Source organism: Plectropomus leopardus, chromosome 7 (genome assembly GCF_008729295.1).
Source record: "Plectropomus leopardus isolate mb chromosome 7, YSFRI_Pleo_2.0, whole genome shotgun sequence".
Taxonomy (NCBI): domain Eukaryota; kingdom Metazoa; phylum Chordata; class Actinopteri; order Perciformes; family Serranidae; genus Plectropomus; species Plectropomus leopardus.
The window spans coordinates 18,215,249-18,234,332 of NC_056469.1; the positions used below are offsets into that span (position 1 = coordinate 18,215,249).

At 38.7% G+C, this 19,084-nt stretch overlaps 1 protein-coding gene across 4 annotated transcripts in view; it reads left to right on the plus strand.

The window, feature by feature from the left end:
- osbpl3b (oxysterol binding protein-like 3b) overlaps positions 1-19,084 on the plus strand; it is a 36,940-nt gene that overhangs the window by 6,170 nt on the left and 11,686 nt on the right. For 2 of the 4 annotated variants that reach the window (XM_042489206.1, XM_042489208.1), the window contains exons 2-11: positions 9,233-9,384; positions 12,132-12,248; positions 12,889-12,942; positions 13,321-13,434; positions 13,682-13,846; positions 14,047-14,170; positions 16,035-16,138; positions 16,443-16,535; positions 16,617-16,776; positions 18,039-18,169. In XM_042489206.1, the coding sequence (XP_042345140.1) occupies positions 9,289-9,384; positions 12,132-12,248; positions 12,889-12,942; positions 13,321-13,434; positions 13,682-13,846; positions 14,047-14,170; positions 16,035-16,138; positions 16,443-16,535; positions 16,617-16,776; positions 18,039-18,169 (1,158 nt within the window). In that variant the 5' untranslated portion in view covers positions 9,233-9,288. Of the gene's footprint in view, positions 1-9,232; positions 9,385-12,131; positions 12,249-12,888; positions 12,943-13,320; positions 13,435-13,681; positions 13,847-14,046; positions 14,171-16,034; positions 16,154-16,442; positions 16,536-16,616; positions 16,777-18,038; positions 18,170-19,084 lie in introns of all 4 variants that reach the window. The other 2 variants (XM_042489205.1, XM_042489207.1) reach the window with 1 other exon arrangement.

The following is a 19,084-nucleotide window of genomic DNA, read 5'->3' on the forward strand; positions in this document are numbered from 1 at the left end:
ATACACTTAATAGTCTTCTTGCAGACAGTTACATGAGAACATTGATGCTTGCCACTCTCATGTCTATGGGATAAATATGGAGCTACAGCCAGTAGAAATGATATATAGTATTCGTAACTATGCTATTATTGGTGTAAAGTCACCTGAAACCAAGAATTATTGTGTTTTGGTTACCTTAGAGTGAGCTGATTATATGTAGGCTGCATATAAACAGGGCATGCCCCCAGGAAGTGCGCTGGGCTTTGAAGCCAATTTTAGTAGTGGCCAAATAGTGGAATTACAGCCCTGAGTGTATTATGTGATACCATTGGGCCCAAAAAGACTTTCTGAAAAGCATAGTAGTTGCACACATCCAAAAACCATGTAAGGCAGGTGCTGAACAAAAGAATAACAGTCAACAACACGAAAAAAATGGCACACTGTAGCTCCCTTAAGTGCAATTAACTCACATCCACAAGTGACATTTTGAGCTCACGCTCCTTTTCAGACTTAGTTTGATATGAAAAGGCACCATCTTTGAAAACATATATGAAAACATATATGATAAAATCCCACAAAATAATTTTTCCTTTAGAGTTGCATCGGGAAATGTCTATAAGTCACTGGATACTTTTTTTTTGTGCAGTTGAATGATTTTGGTCTCATGCACCACTGAGCAACTTTCATAGGAATATCCAGGTCTCCTAATACATCCACACAGTGCACCACATGTTTTGGACATTAGCTTAGAACAGACAAATCAAACACTAGCTCTAGACTAGGCCATTCGAATTTTTGTGTTTTCATGTTGGCTGCCAGTTGCCAGCCTGCTAGTTCTCCTACACTCTTGGCAAACGGAAGAAGTTTCAGTTCTGCAACCTCACCACTGGATGTCAATAAATTCTTACACTGGACTTTTAAATATGACACAAAATCTTTTGCGTTTTATCAAGTTTATTTCTTTTCCCCAACAAAGTATGACAAAGTAAAGTAAAGAAAGTAAAGAAATATGAAACAATGAAAAGCAGGTATATTGACATATGAAATAAACAGCACTCTGTGTCACAAATTATTTCATTATGGCCAAAGTGGTAACCAGAGAATATTGTTTTCTGCTTATTTCTGATCCCACCCTATCCTTTGCTCCTTTAATGTCACGATTTCTCTTCCCCTCTCAAAAGAGAGTTGCTCTGCATTTCACATAATGAAATAACAAAGACTAAGTGGCATCATCCCAGCAGGGTAATGCACAAATGTAATACAATTACTAATACTGAAGTGGTAACTTTTAGACGCAGCAAATGAGAGTCCAGTGTGTCTCCTTTGGTGAGTAGCAGCTATCAGAAAATGTCCTTAATGACTGCATTGTTTCCAAAGCAAACAGGACAAATGTGTGTGCTGACACAAACCAGTTTTGGATTAGTTTATCCCACAGAGGATGATCAAAGGCAATCAAAAAACTAAGCAAGGGTTTCTGATTTGGGTTTATCCAGAGGGATGGATGTCAGTGTTACAGGAAAGGTAAATGACTTGCCTCATCAGAGTTACCAGTTTGCTTTGTTGCTAGCTTTGTATTGAGAGGAATGATCTGTCAGAGAATCGCTGGTGGACTGCGGAGATAAGCTGGTTGCCATAACACCATGTTAGGTGTTTGGTGATTGCAGAGGTTATTTGTTTTGTCAAGTTTATACTGATTGTTGCAGAGCTGAACAGACCAGGGAGGAGCTCCAAGCATTTTTGCCTTTCGCTGCAATTTTAAACCAACATTGATTTTCTTCAATTTAGATAATTTAGTTCCATCAAACCAGGCCGTCACACATCAAGGGAAATTAAATTAGATCTAATAAAAAATATTTTTTCATATAAAGTCTGTCCTGCAGCTTTGTTCGCTTTATGCATAAACATTGGCTATTTTATAAACATATGCACTATAAACAGAGAAACTGCTTTCATGGTTTAGAAATGAAATATAATTCAACTCTCACAGTTTAGTTTTCCACATGAAATGTTATTTAAGACATTATGCAAATTTCTATGTTTTTAAAGGTTATCTAAATATCTTCTTATCAGCTGAGTAGAAGTCAATATTCTACCTATATTACCACGCCTACCTCCAGTGCAGCTTTACTTTCTCTCACTTGTCATTACTGGACACCAGCAGTACTGTGTCTTCTCTAAATTGAGTTAGTTAACTACTTTCACTTCATATTTATGAGTAGTGGGAGTGTGTTCAAGAGTACGTTCCAGCCCAACTTCTTTTTTGCAAGCGGGACTCTATTTCCTGAGAGCGCTGCACTGTGGGGGTTCAACCATGAGACGTTTATTCTGGTGAGTCACATCCTAATGATAACTGAGAACCTGTTAGACTCCTCAGCCCTTTGGCAGACTCTGGAGACAGTGACAGGACAGAGGAACGTCTGTTACATGGACTGCACAATGTAATACAGGGTTTTCAGCTTCTGTCAATCTAGTTAGTGAAGTTTAAAAGGACATTAAGCCATCTATAACTTCAGCTTAGATCTAAAGCCATCACTGGATTTGTTGACAGTTGTATGAAATGCCTTAAAGTAACATAACCTGGCATGTGAATTTTAAAATTTAAACATGTCAGCAGCTAATGATGTGTGTTTTGTCGGCACCTGCCAGATATTTTAAGTGAATTTTTGCAACAGGACAATTTACTCATTGTATATTTGAATTACATGATTTATTGTGGTGAGAACTTGTTGAAATGATTAGCTGATTGACGAAAAATTAGCTGGCAACTATTTTGAAAATAATATCTCAAGCAAAAATGCCTAAGTATCAACTGGTTCTAGTTTCTCCATTGTGAGTATTCATAGCTTTCGTGATATACTGTTTCAGAATGCTAAACAGGCAATAATAAATTAAGATTTCACATGGTTTGTAGTGTATTGTTCACAATTTTCTGACATTTTATAGACCAAAAATAATAATCGGTGGTAGCAAGACAAATGGCATGGGATCCTCCATTTCTCTCTTTCATTTCGTGTCTGCTCTATAACTGCGTACTATCTAATAAAAGACAAAAAAACACCCCTAAAACATATTATCCCTGTCTCCTAGAAATTAAAACTGATTTGAAACAGCAAATGCATTTGTAAAGAAATATAATGCAAATTACATTTCCCATTAATATATTGAAGAAATGCTGCTAATTAACTAATTTGGCAATTTTATTTATACCAAAATCACAATCTTTTCCTAACCTTCACCAAAGTGCTTTTGTTGCCTACATATGACGGAGGTTCCCATAGAACCCATTTTTTTATTTGGATATGACTATGCTGTTTTTTCCATTTCCAAAATTCAACCTAACTTTGGAGCATTATTTAACTCCCCTTTCTGGCATGGTTAGTACAACTTTGGTTGTCTAGTTTGGCATGAGACCAATATCATCACTCTAGTTTTAAACCTACCCCAGAACAGCAGAATATCAGCTGGCGGTTAACGCCATAAAAAAAGAATTAATGTGTTATGTACGGACCTTCTAAAAATGCGTTATTGCTGACAGCTCTACTCAAAATATCATCCAGGCAGTGATTATGTTGTCATAATGAAGTAATAAGAAAGCAGTTTAATTACATACAAATTTGATTTTGAGGAGACAGGGTTACTGCCATGCTCTGTGAGAGCTGCACTTGGGCGCAGTGGTGCTTTGAGCTAAATGCTAACATATGCATGGCAACATGTTCTCAGTGACATGACATGTTGATGTTTAGCAGGTAAAACATTTACCATAGTCAGCATCTTAGTTTTGTCTGTTAGCATGCTTACATATGATAATTGGCATAAACAAGTTTGACGTTGACAAGAATGTCATTAGTCTTGAAGGTATTTGGGCATAAATTAAAAATGTTGACCTGCAAGTGGCACTAGTTCAAAGTCAGGGGATCACGAAAGAAACAATTCATCCTAAATGAGACATGACTGTCTATATTAATTTTCATTGCAATAATCAAAATATTATGCTTAAAATACCAAATATTAACTTCATGGTGGCACTAAAGGAAAAGTCAGAGGATCACTAAAGCCACTCGGGTTCATCCTCTGTGAACCATAAATGTCTGTACAAAATTTCATGGGAATCCATCCAGTACATGTTTAGATATTTCAGTCTGGATCAACCAACCAGCATGCCAGCACTGCCATCCATAAAGCCCTAAAAAAGAATATGTGCTTGCTGTGGGGGGGGGGCATTTTTTGCCTGTATTAGATAGGACAGGAGATTGCTAGCATGAAAGGGGGAGAGAGAGGGGATGACATTCAGCAAAGGACTGCAACCCGGAATCGAATCCACAGCCACTGCAGCAAGGACACTGCCTTCAAATATGGGGCACCTGCTTTATCCACTGAGCCACCTGAAGCCCTGCATGCTGTGATACTTTGACACTGCCTCCTCAGAGAGGTTGAACCTTTGTGGATGCTTTGTTTTTTCACTGTCAGGGGATCAGATGGAGGTTCTCCATTAAGATGACAATTCTGCTAATAACTGTTAAACAGTATAAGTTTAAAGCTCCTGCTAGTTACACATCTGCCTCCTCCAAGTGTCACACTGGTTTCTCATTATAGAACAGATGTGGGTTCTATCCACCCACACTTTACTGGAATATTCAACAGATGTCTATCACCTCTCTGCACGTCTTGTTTAGCATATTATGTAAGAGACACTTTGAAAAGAACACCTGTGCGTATATATATATATGTTTCCTTAACAGACAGATTACAGAGTGAAGCATGGCCTGCAAACTATTGATTTACATGAGCTCTTATATTATACTACAAATAGACTGAGCTCCAGTTAGTCACTCAGAGAACTTACACTTAATGAGGAGATGTAGAAACGGGCTCTGTTGGTTATTTTTTGTCAATTAACCAGTTTGTTGTTTGGTCTATAAGATGTCAGAAAATGGTGTAAAATGTCAATCAGTGTTTCTCAAAGCCTAATAGGACATCCCAAATGTCTTGTTTCATTGATGGTATTATTTTTACTGTCATAGAGGAGGAAGGGTTTAGGATTTTGTTTTAACAATGGTGGAGGGACACAAAGGGGGGTGCTCTGCCAGAAAAATTTGAGCAACAAACACTTTATTTTTTTGCATTATGGTGATTTGCCCCATTTCTTTTTTTCATTTTCTGCATCAATTTATGCTGTAAATGTCTTTAAATTTGTCACAATAAAATTATTCTGCTACTTTCATGTTTAGTAAAGAAACCACAAAATATTCACTTTCTAAGAAGCTGGAATAAGCATATTTTTACTAAAACCAATTAATCAATTATCACATCAGTTGTGGATTATTTTAATACTTGGCAAGTCATTGATTAAACGTTGCAACTCTAATGTAAATTAATGCCATGTCCTTTAATATTTTAATACTTTAATATCTTCATAATTTTTTTTTTTTGCTACCATTAGATTTTAAAAAATTCATGGTGTAAAAAATAGAGAGGATACGGTTTATTCTGTGAAAATGATTTAGCCATTGTCCACTAATGAATATGGATTTGACTTTTTCTATGTTGCTATGACGTTTATCATGATGTGGATTTTGTCCATACTGGTATATATAGTTTTAATGAAACACATGAATCACAATCATTCTTTGTAAAGGTCAGCACCATTTTTATTACATAAGACTCCTCTATTCAAATACAGCAGTCAGCAGTTGGTGAGCAGCTCTATATTTCTATTGCTTTTTTGATTTTATGGCCACAAGCTTTGATAAAAGAAACAACTGTCTGCCTCTGTTGTATTACCTCTCCTGATCCCAAAACATTGCATTTGCTCATTTATATTTGGGTTCATGTGCACTACACATATGTCCATGTGTCTTTTTGTGTTCATGCGCTCATACATAAAAGGGAGGCCATCTTGATGACAGTAGAACTTTACCTCTGGCTCGTATTTATCTTTTGTCCTCAGTCACTGTCAGTGTTCATGCGATCCACTCTGTATGTTTGACCACTGGACAAACACACTCAGCACTCACTGCCTGTCGCTCTTTTCACCACGCTGTGGTCTCAAACATGGCTGTGCTGCTCATTAGCATGAGCCAAAACTACTTATGTGAGACTTGCACTGTCTTCATGTTAGACTACACTGTTTTCCTGTCATATTCTCTGTTTACTGGTGTTTTTTAGTCTGTAAACGAAGGTTACAACTGTCAGGAGGAGTAAAAATCCATACTAACAGTAACCCCAACCCCAGCAGCACCACTCCCCTGTAATCTAATACAATTTTATTGCAATCATTTACTGCATTTCTTCATTGCCATCACAGGCTGTGTATTCTTCAGTGAGAAAGGGTAATTACTGGAGCGGTGATGTCTAATACTGCCCTCACAGCAATGAAAGCCCCAGAAGTGGTGTTGTTGTGTCAGATGAGAGGGTGCCCTCAAGGGTGACGGTGTGATAGACCTACGCGTAGCTGGTGTGATCAGTGGAAAATGGATGAATAAATCATATGAGATGGAAAGGTAGGATTAGATAGATAGATAGATAGATAGATAGATTACTCATGACTGTCAATGTCTGTTCTGGTTTGTTTGAGCTAACAAAATGCACAATATGTGCTATATTGAGGGATTCCTTTTGTGTGTTCTGCCACTTTGATCCATTGTTGTGGCTGCCCTTTGGTGTCAGGCTCTGTCAGTGTTAACTGCAGCCTGCGGTCCACAGACAGAGCAGTGGTGTAAGTTTGGCTGAACCATGAAGGTTTCACATGACTGTGGATTTGTCTGTCCAACATGAGAGGCTGTGGCCATTATACAAAGCGTGCAGATACAGTGCAGGTAATGTGATTAACCTTGCTGCTGCCTCAAAGTGGTTGTCAACAAGCGGTGTGTGTGATTTAGTACGAGCTGCATAAACAGTCTGTATGATTATCTTATAGTTTTTAGTGGCAGAAAGAAAATGAAAAAAATATTTAAAAAAAAAAACAGAAAAATCAACTTATTATGATCTTTTGGAGCTTTTGGAGTCTTCATTAAAAAAGATGGATTTTGCTCAGTTGTCATGGGAGATAGTGCCTCAGCATTGTACTATATTTTTACAAATTTATATGTACTTGTAGTAGAATGTGCCATGTGGTTTCTTGGACTGGCTAATTATTTGTTTCATTGGAACATTTTTCAACTTTCAGTGAAACTGACACAATACAGGGAATAATATGATCACATAAGGTCATGTTTTAACAAAATTCTGTAGTCCTACTCAATGTTTACATTTTTTGTTCTAGGGAAAGTATAATTAGAAAAAAAATAAATTCAAAACATCACTGAAGTTTGTCATTGAAGTCATTTGTTATATTTTACTGGTGCAAAAACAAATAAGTCAATTAGAGGAATGAGGAAGTTAATCAATAATAAAATTGAATACTGTTATATGCTTTCTCAAGCAAATATTCACAACATTTGCCAAACATAACAGTTTCTCCAGTGTTAGAATTTGCTGTTTTTCTCTGTTTTATGTTGTAAATTTAACTCATTTGGGTTTCATTGTTTTAACAAAACAAGCAAACAGTAGATGTCACGTTGGGCTATGGTGGGCACTTCGACTTTCTAAATTTAATACATTACATTATTTATAAATTAATAGAAAAAAAGATGAATCTGTTATGAATATAAATTACAGTTAAATTATGTTATGCTGGATGCTGCATAGATATATTAATTTGGGGAAAATGTTCTTTTTAAATTCAAACAAAAGACCTAATGAATACTTGAGAATATATATTAGCCATAAAAAGGGGAAACAGATACTACTTTGATAAAAAGTTTTCAATTTCAGACTGTAGTATAATCATGGCATTGTCTGTTAGTTTAACAGATGGCCATTTAATGCAGCAATGATCTCAAACCTAATGGTCCACACACTCAGTACCTCTGTGCATCCCTAGTTAAGCTAAGCTAATGACATACTGCCTGTTCCCACGTGGACCAAGATGATTTACACATCGTGCCTGCTTGTTTATCAGCTTTCCATACTATGACAAAGTGCCGCTCGCAGTGCATTAGCAAAATGTGGCTCCCTGTGCTGACGTGGTAGACCGGGCGCATAATGTTAATTACTCCATGTGAAGTGTGGCAGTTGACTGAGGGTTGCCATTTCCTTAAGAGGCCTAGTTATTTTCACACTCTGTTGAAGTGACAATATTCATTTCACTGATTGTCTCACATCTCACTGCATCTTTACATGTGATGCTTGCCTTTTATTCCTTTGTCACTGAGCTGTGATTGAGGTCTGAAATGCTGAACCATGGGTTGAAATCCCACCTCAGAAAGAGCTGATGCATAGTGAGTGAGGCCACAACTTTGAAGACCTTGTTCTTAAATGTGTATTGTCAATATTATGCTACTTTATACTTCTACTCCTTTACAATTAAGAGGAAAACGCTATAGTTTCTACTCCTACATTTATTCCATGACTGTAGGCAGATAAAAGTTATACAATGCAGGAATTGTCAGTTATTGTCTGTAAACACAACTTTAAACTTGGGGCTTCCTTCCTACACTGCTTTTACATATTGCAAGCTACTGTAGGCTACTCTTGGGGGAATATTAAATTTGTTATAATGAAAAAGCCAATACTTTAAAGGCTAACTAAGCGAACCACCTGCACGTACCTGACCACCAGAAAACAGGCCAACTCTGTGCTCCTCTTATTACTATCCTCTCCTTCAGTGCTTGTCAGGAACAGAGAAAGTAACAGCCAACTTCAAAATTCGCTTTCATTTTGGAACAAGTTTTGTCAACTAGGCATTTTGCCTAGCTATATTTATATTTTTCAGGCACCGTGTCCCCAATTTTTGTGGCTTCCCCTTTGATGTGTGCTGCTGGGACTATGTCTTCAAACACTGCTGTACATACATAGTACCTCTAGTTGATGCTTTAGATTCATATGATCCTTAAATGCTGACATCCATCACTGTCTGTAAGGGGTGAGATATTAATTATTCAAACCTGCGGTCTAAACTCTTATCACAGACCAATTTATGTCCTCCCGTCTTCTCTGTCAATTTCATTTGCTTATGTTGAGAACTCTTCTGTGCAGCTTTTTTCATTACGTCCCATATTTTGCTACGTCAAGATGGTAGAACTAATCGCTCCAAATAACCTAATGCATTTTTCAGTGAGACACAGCTAAAAGGCTTTTAAAGGGCTCGCCTCTTAAGAATCTTTGTCTCCACCCTCTCTCCTCCTGACCCCATCTCCACCCCATCTGCTCTTAGTAGAGGAATGTTCCTGGTACTCCAGCCTTAGCCTGCACTGGCCGGTCTGCAGTGAGATGTGCTCAGAGGAGCGCAGTTCAGCCATGTCGCAGAAGATATACTCCGTGTCACGCAGCAACAGCAGCTCCTCCTCCAAACTTGACAGCCGACAGGTAACACACAACAGCGATTACACTTGATAACTTTGAGCTATTAGCTTCTGAAGATTCTTATTTTTTCTGATTATACAGTTTGTGTATTGCAAAAAAAGCAACTGCCAGTCCTCAGGGAGCTCTCTGTGTCATGGGAAGAGAATGACCTGACAGTAAATGCCTTAACCGCATAAACTTCTGCTAATAGGCCCTGCAATTTTCTGAGAGAATTTTTGCATGGCTCTATTTGGCTCTGTGTAAGTGCAAGCCAGAGGAGACAGCCTCAACTGAGCTCCGCTTGCATCCTAAATCTTCAAAACAAGGACTAACCGCTGCCAAGATGAGAATGACTTTCTCCCTGCCTCAGTCTCAGACCTCTGCATTTTCTCCAAATTTAGAGTCTGTGTCTGTGTTAAGTCTCTGAATTTTTAAAATGCAAATTTGCAACAATTTCCTCAAAGGTATTGTTCTCACACACAAATTAGGGAAGATATTAGCAGCATGAACAGACTGTTGTTGCATTTGCCTCGTGTGTTTATATCTGCAGGCAGCACTCATTGATTCTTCATTACCCACAACAGCTTTTCTGTTTGGAAATGAAAGTAATAAAGTTTCACTCTGGTCCTGCCCACAGGACACACAGACACTAGTGGTCCATCACTTTAGAGTCACAACAAAAACAGAGGCTGAAAAAGGGTTTTAATTCACAGAGCACCTCTGGACAAACAAACAAACAAAGAAATAAATATTTACACAAAATGGCTGTTTCAAAACTCATAAAACATAACACTCACAGTAAAGGAATATAAAGTAAATATGAAGAAACCATTAGCATAGCTTAGCATAAAGACTGGGGACAGGGGGAAACAACCCTGAAGCTTATCTTGATCCATTTTACATAGTTTATTCCATTTGTACAAAAAGTTGTGCTGGACTACTTCTTGGCTCAATGGAGTAACTTACTGGAACCCATAACACCCTCTTAACCACAAATCGTCATTTATACATTTTTTTTTGTAATTTGTTTTCTTGAGTTTGTGCTATGTTTCTACACAGAGCGGTCTTGAAGACGCAGCAGGGCATACACTATCTTAGACAACTTTGGAAACATTTTTTATTTACAGTTTTCTCCTGCTGAGAGCCATCCCTGTAACCAGACATGTCTTCTTGTCAGTTATGTCTCTACTTTGTTTCTGAAAGTGTCCCTCGACCTTGAAGAAAAATGCCCGGGCAGTGTGTGACAATGACTCACAGTGTGACTGTGTCAGTGGGAACCGTGACGAGCGCTCAGGGACAGTGACAGAACAACCCACAAGCCACGCCCCCCCCCCCCCCCCCCTCCAGAAATGAGTTTATTTTAGACGGCCTCACCTCCAGCAGTCAGCCTCTCTGACTGATACAGTTTGTTTAGCCAGAACTGTTGTACACTTGAATATTCAGGGGCACACTGAGATAACAAACACAGAGTCACCTCAAACCTCTGCCAAGAACCCAAAGTGCCTCTGGAGAGCTGTGATGTGATGTGAACGTGATCCTGAGCTTTTGTCTCACTTGGATACATCTATGAAGTTTATGATCATAAAACAGGCTACTACAGGCATTTTTGGCTCTGCCAAAACTTAAAAAGATTTATTTAATTGAACTTGTCATTTTTAAGTTGCAACAACTTCACAACGTTAAATAAATACAACTAAATTTTAAGTAAATTTAACAATTAGATATAGAGTACACATACATTCAGATTAATAGCTATATTTACTTATATTTTTCAAGGCAATCCATTTTCTAGATTTTTTTCAACTTGTCATATTCCACTGTGAAGGTGGATTTTGATGATATTCATTACAAGGCGGAGATATAGATATATAGATATATAGATATAGAGTACACATAAATTCAGATTAATAGCTATATTTATTTATATTTTTCAAGGCAATCCATTTTCTAGATTTTTTTCAACTTGCCTGTCATATTCCACTGTGAAGGTGGATTTTGATGATTTTCATTACAAGGCGGATGCCCCCCCCCCCCCCCACTGATAATCTCCAAGTCCAAGGAAAGATAACTCTGAAGGCATCTTCAGGGGTTATTTTTCCAAACTTTTATACACTCCTTCTACAGCCAAAAAATACATTACACACCTGTTTTTAAAAGCTAAGCGATACTGCGCTTATAGAAACTAAAAGTGATAGGAACCACATATAATGCAATCCTCTGTGTCCACAAATATGTTACAAAACCCCGTGTTTATACTGCTGTCTTCCTGGAACTCTCACCGCTGAAGTACATGACAGAGCTATCTGGATTAGTCTATGATGAAATTTCACCTTAATCTCTGTATTTGCCGGCGGATTTGGATTTGAGCGTTCTAATCTCAGTCAGGAAATGATTATTGGGAAAAGTTTAGATTTGACAGGTAAGCTAATTTTGTAAATGGGACCATGAGGTAAAAGCAGTGTGTGAAGCTCCATGCTGGACACGAAACCTCACTGGGCTGCATTTTCCATCAGCAATAAAGCTCTTCTTCCACTCCCACATCCTCCCACTGACTGACTGACACTACATTGAGGGAGAGACTGAAAAATCGAAACAACCACAATTTGCTGTTTGCTTTTGACTCAGACCTTGACTCTGCTGTGTGTATGATTCATTAGTTTTGTCTTGCCAAACCTCCCTGCAACTTTGATCTGCATGTGTGTGCACATGCTGAGTGTCTGCTAATGTCTATTTGCCATCTCAGAGTTCTCACAAACCATCTGTGCCCACAGGACAGCTGGGAAATAGTTGAGGGCTTGCGTGGAGGCTTCAGCAATGTTCTGGAGCCCCAAAAACAGGAGGGCTACATGCTCAAGAGGAGAAAGTGGCCCATGAAGGGTTGGCATAAGGTAAATGACCCCCTTTCCCTCACACTTGTCTGTCTCAGAGATCAGAGTGATCAACATCATGACGTGTTTCAGCTTAACGTCACTTCCATTACCTGGTCTTACCCTGTGCTTTCCAGGTCCCTTTCCTGAAAAATCTGCTGATGTTAGTCATTTGGGTTTTAAAATAATTGAATGAACTTATGCAGCAGAGTCACATGTGACCTTGTTTAATGACTGTTTACGCTCCGTCTGAAAGCTTTCACTGGGATGATACTAGCTAGATATCTTAGTGTTCCTCTCAGATGCATTAGCTGATGGCCTGTTGGTTAATAGAGCTATATACATTTAGTATTGACTCACAGTCAGAGCTTTTCAGGTCTTTGCGCTTTCAACGGAGCACCAGGAGTCAGATTTACAAAGAGAGTAGAGGAGAAGGATTGCAACAGAGTTGGGGTAAGAGTAATAAAGGCAGACAAGATGCAAGTCGGGAGCCTGGGATGACAAACATCTCACTGCAGAGACATTAACAAGATACATTAACAAGAGACAGACTCTGTCATGATCAGTGAGTCATAATAGTGGCTTCTGACTCACTGACAGGGATGTTGCATATCATCCCGGCTGCATCTCATTTACTCATTGTCCTCCCTTCTCCCTACAGAGATACTTCTTCCTGGACAAGGGCATCCTCAAGTATGGAAAGTGCAGTGCTGATGTGAGTACAGAAGCCTGCTGGCTGCATATTGCGTGGTTGTTTGTTTGTTTGTTACAGAAGAATACAAAGGACATTTTGGGTCTTGTGGCACTGCTGCTTGCTGTCTTTCCTAGAATATCTGTCTGTGCCCGTAGATACAAAAGGCCCTCATTCCCTCACAATGTCGTTGTCATTGATAGGAATCACAAAGTGCTCTGCACCTGCCAATCTCACATAATTATATATCACCCATGCAGAGACTCAGCTTGACCAGGGTTGTGGGAGCCAGTGAAAGGATTATAAGGATAATAGTGCTTATAGAGCTGAACAGCATCAGATTGCATTTGTGGTAAAAAAAAACAGTACAAAATATTCCCAACAGTGTGTGTTGCCCTGTAGATTGAGAAGGGGAAACTGCATGGCTGCATTGACGTGGGTCTCTCTGTCATGGCCATTAAGAAAAAAGCCAAGTGCATCGATCTTGATGCTGAGGAAAACATCTATCACCTGAAGGTAAACCGCAAGGCTAATGAATATGAAGTGTTCCCTACAGATTTACAGGAAGTGATGTTAAACATGGATTATTCAGAATATTCCCTTCTGAGTCCTGGAACAGATGCTAACATTGAAATGTCTTTAAAATGACCTTGTGTTCTGTATGTGAGTGAGGGAGAATTACAGTACCTGTATGTGTGAGCTTTTTCACCTTCACGCCTTTTTCACCTTGTGCTGATTTCTGATTGTGGTATCTGCTTTGCAGATTAAGTCACAGGAGCTGTTTGACGAATGGGTTTCCAAGCTGCGTCACCATCGGCTCTATCGGCAAAATGAGATTGCCATGTACCCTGCCGAGAAGTCCTTCTACTATCCGCACTACCCCTCCCCCAACTCCCCTAGCATTGCAGAGAGTGCCTCTATCAGAAAGGTATACCTGTGCACCACAGCGCACTGTTATTGAAAACTATGTGGTCTGTTAAAAGTAGTAAATGCTTTCTGCTTTGCTTCTACTCATGCATATCATTATTTAATCTACAATAATTACTGAAGTCTGTCTATTATAGAAGGAAGGACGGAAGGAAGCAAAATTGTTATTGGACTGACCTTTGGGTGTGTTTGCTCTTGCAGTGCATGCCCATACGAAGGCAGTCCACAGTGCATTCTGCAGGAGCCTTTCCTTTTAACTGCAACAGCCAGGCCAAAGTAGCAGCCTGGCTCCAGTCATCTGACGACATGGACAAATGCTCCAAAGGTGAGACAGTGGAGTTGTCCCTCATTCTTTCTACACAGTCATTACCATACTGATGTCTCTGTACCAGTTTATGTGGCTTCCCTTCTGTCTTGGTTTGTAAGCAAAATTAAAACATGCTTAGAAGTTTTGGTTTATATTTGGTGAAATCTAGGTTTTCGATACAGAGATAATGCACACACTTTTATTAAGCTATAAGATACATTCTTGTACTGGTGGATAGATGGATACATTTCAAGTTGGATGATAAAAATTGTTGTAACTGGGTGATTGCTCAGCTACTGTGATTATTGTGTTCTTTCCTCATTTACGCTGTTTTTTGGATAGCCTTGCAACTATGCGATATGCATCTGACAACTTTCTTTCAAGTTTTTTTGTAACACTAACTTGACAGCAAAAGAAACTTACAAAAAATAAATGATAGATCAGTTATTATTTATATTATATAAAAACTGACCTTTTACATGTGGGTTTTACTATATTTCCTTTGTCTGTGAGGCTGATTGGGGGTATTCAACCCTGCTTAATTTTTGAATTTAATATTGATCTAACATTACTGTCAAATACAAATGACACATAAACACCAATTTTAATGAAATTTACCAACTGCTGTGAGATATATTCAGATACATTGATTTTTATGAAAAGAACACCTGTCCCATTGGGTAGCTGACACTTCCACTACACTGTATAAAAATGTAAATTTAGGGAGGTGTTTTTAGAGTTTGTATACTAGATGACTCAAGCAATAGGCATGTGACAGAAAAGCACTGACAGTTGGCTCCATAGGGGTGACTGAATTAGGAGAAATCAGATATTTTTTGTTAATGGCTCAAATTCCTTTGAATGTACAAATAATAACAAAAAATATATATTGGATATTTTTGTTATTTATTTATTGCTAAAGCTAAAATGGACATTGGCAAGCTAGTTCTGTCCACAACAGTCATTTTCACCACTTTGTTTACTGTGATGGAAAAGGCATGTGTTAATGAAAATGACAATGCCAGTGTTCTTTTACTGAAAATATTGTATCAGTACATTTATCTAAATATGTGACTTTCTAAAAGTTTCCAGACTAAAATGGGCCATAGTAAAAGAATGCCCTAATTTCTGTTTTTTAGAGACCTATGAACAAAATATCAATAAAATTAAACCCAAAGGGAGGTTTCTATTATTCAGTGTGCATGAAGCTTCTTGCTCTATTAAGAGCCTCTTAGTCACAGTCAAGTTGCTATTGGCAAGGAGATAGGCAGGAGCTCCAACCTTGGTGAGTTGAACTTTTTTATTTGTCCAATACTTCAGTTAACACCAATAACTGTGTCTGCCTGCTGTCTCATTTGCAAGTAAGAAAGGACTGGCAAGGTTTTGTTTATAAAGACAGGAAGATGTTGACGATGAAAACTGTTTCATTTTTTGTTCATTAGGATTCTAATGATGTGCTCTGTCAGCATTTACTTTAGATGTTAAGTCAGAAGTTGCACTTTTCTAAACCAGGAAGCTTGGAAACAAAAATTCTTGAGCATACATTCATAAACAGAAGTTTAGCTCTTTGCCATTCCTTATTCAAATTCATATTCAGATACCTAAATATATCTGTTTATGCTTCCTGCAGTGAGCTTTCTGCTGGCTGTCTGTGGCACAAGTATGTGAGTCTCACATGATGCAAAAGCATCCCCATATTGAGGGAAATGTACATTTTAAAGCATTGCCATCTTAATGGAGTCTAAGTAAGCAAGTATACATTGTAACAGTAACTCTTTGAGCATACGTAGAGCCCAAGTCACCCTGGGAAATCTGGAGTTGCTGACTTGCTGACCTGCTTCTTAATCATCTTATCTGTGGATCTTTTTCTTTCTATCAACAGATTTGTCAGTGTGTGAGGCCTACCTGCTGGAGCTCAGCCACCTGCTTCAGAGTATGGAAGTCCTGCACCGTACCTACTCTGCTCCATCTATCCAGGCACTACAGGTCAGCACGTTATACGTAAGTAATTTCACTTTTGCAAGTAGGGCAGGTTTATTCATAAGAATTGCATTTCTGGGAAACTGTGTTGTAAATGAACCTAATCACATCCAAAATACTAGATGACTCGGAATCTTATGCAAAGTAACCTGTCTTGTTTTGTCTTTTATCATTTCTTTCTGCTCATATTTTTTGTTGTCCTTGAGCCATTTCCTACTAAATATAGAATACAACCTCACTGTCAGCCATGAAATCATTTCCTATAAAAAGCCTCTTAAATGTGCCATCAGTCTTACTTTGTGTTCAATAGGCATCTACATTTGACAGCCCCAAAAAGGAAAAAAGACTACCAAGGAAGTGGCGCAGTAAAAACTACAACAAAGATGTCAAAACAACTCTGCAGGTAGTGGCAATGAAGTGTGACTATATTTCATCTTTTTTAGTACGAGTCCCTTCAAGCTCTCCTCCTCCTGCTCTACTGTAGGTACCCAGCTGCATCTCTGCCGGCTCTATCCGCCTCCACGCCTCAAACCCCAACCTTTCCACCGCCGCACTTGCCAATGACAAGGCCGACACCGAATCCCTGGATTCCACTTTTGATGTGGCCAAGCTGCAGGAGGACTTCTGCCGTATTGCCAACAACTGTGAGTAAAATTTGTATACCTCTGCACAACAACATACACATTTTCGGGTTATCTGTCCATCTGTACATACCATTCTCATGAACAGGATATGAACAGGATTTTTTTTTTTTCAAATTTGGCACAAATGTCCACTTGGACTCAAGGGTAAACTGATTGGACTTTAGTATTATATCAAAGTCACTGTAACCTTGCGTCCATTTTATTCTTATGAACACAATATCTAAAGAACACTGTAAAGGAATTTCTTTAAATTTGGCACAAACATTCACTTGGACTCAGCTATGAACTGATGAAACTGTGGTGATGGTTCAGATCTTCGGTGCTGCCAGAGGGAAGATGTGTGTGAAGCATCTATGTTTTTACAGGCATGGATTTAAATTGTAAGTACAACTTCAGTAGTTCACAGAGGCATACAAATGTGAGCTGCTAATTCTAGTTAAATAATACTTTAGATTTTGATAAAGATGTCCAATTGATTCCGGATTTTAAAGATACTTACAAGCAAAGAAAAACTCAACAAGTGCACATGAATCTGTTTGCCTGCTGTCTTATTTGCATGTAAGGCACAGGACTGGCATGGTGTTGTTGTTTTAACAAATGGATGTGACAATAGTGCAACCATGGTAGCTGTTAATTACTGATAAACAGTTTGTCTCAGTTTACATTCATTAGGATTTTGATGAGGTACCCAGTCAGCATGTTCTCTAGCTGTTGCTTAGTGAGAAGTTTATAATTCCTAAACCACAAAGCTTTGCAAATAGGGGCTTTAATTAGTTTTCCGCCACTCCTTATTTAAATGTTCAGATACCTGGTACTTTACATGACATAATGAGAATGATTTATGTTTTACATAATGCCATCACTTTTTCTGTCAAATTGGTTTAAAGTTTCCACAGGGAACAGCTGTCGATTTTGCTGACATTTCAGTTGTCTCTTTTGTGTACATTCAAAATAATAAGCTAAGGATGTGCGTTGGGGTTAATGTAATACAGTGATGTATTAACACTGTCAGCGCTTTTCAATTATGTTGCTTCCCCTGAGCACCTATTGAGAAGTGCGTGGTAAAATGAACATCGTAAAACAAAGATTGTGGCTTGCTTCGCAAAAGGAGATAATCAAAATTCCCATTTGTTCCATTTTATTAGAAGCGTGATGTGTTACAGACTGTTGCTAGATCTACCGTGACCGGTTTTGCATAGCTCTGAAATAACTGCAAATTGCTTTGCAGATGAAGCTTCCCTCTTTCCCTTTTGTTGCTACAGTGCATGCGACTATGAAGACAGCCCTGAGTTCACTAACATCTGAGAGAGAGAGATTGAAACAATGTGCGGACCACGAAGCAATTCCCCCTACCTCACCGCAGGTTGTCGGTTTGAAGAACGCACTGTCAACAGTACGTGAAATAACACAGACAAACGCAGTCGATAGAAATAAGTTAGGTATTCCACTTTCTTTTTGACTTCTACACTCCCCTCAGAAGCCACGTCCTCCCACACCATTTGTCAAGCGTGACACATTGTCGAGCCTCTTAGAGGGATTACTAGCTGCTGGTGTGATGTCTGCCTACCTGAACATGACCGTGTTCAACAGTCAGGTTTCCTGTGGCTGCTGCCTCCCACCCAGAGGCTCAGTCTATTTTCTGTTTCATACACTCATTGTCATGCTGACTTCTTTAACCACATTAGATCTTCTGTGCTCCCTACACCAACGCATTTCTTTGACTTTAAATATCCTGATGGGTCTTAGCTTCTACATACTTTACCTCACATACAGTCAGAAATGGGTGAGTAATATAGTTTGGACTCCTGTGGATTCCTGCCTGATGTCTGCAGTGATGACACATACACGTCTCTAAAATAAAGGTAAATCACATGTCTAAAGGGATAGTTCAGATTTTGTGAAGTGGGGTTGTATGAAGTACTTATTCACTGCCAGTATATTACATACGGTAGATAGTCAGTCGGCACGCCCCCAGTTGGGAGAAGCAAGCAGAATTCCGACACAGAAGCTAAGCAATGTTCTGCTGTGAAGGAGTCAGCTACCAAACATATTTTAGCCACCTAAAAAAAACAATATCAGTTTAACTGTACAGTATGTTGAGAGTATTTTCAGCACTTTACCTCTTTATCAAACAGCCCGTTCTGACAGGGAAGCTGCTAATGGCTTTAATTCTACATCTATGCTCTGATCAAAGCTGACAGACTCCATTGAGAAAAACAGAAATTTTAACGTGCTGAATACAGGAACCTCTGATCTACCACTAGTTAAATTAGTGGTTAGTTTGTGTTATTGTGTAACTTTGATTAAT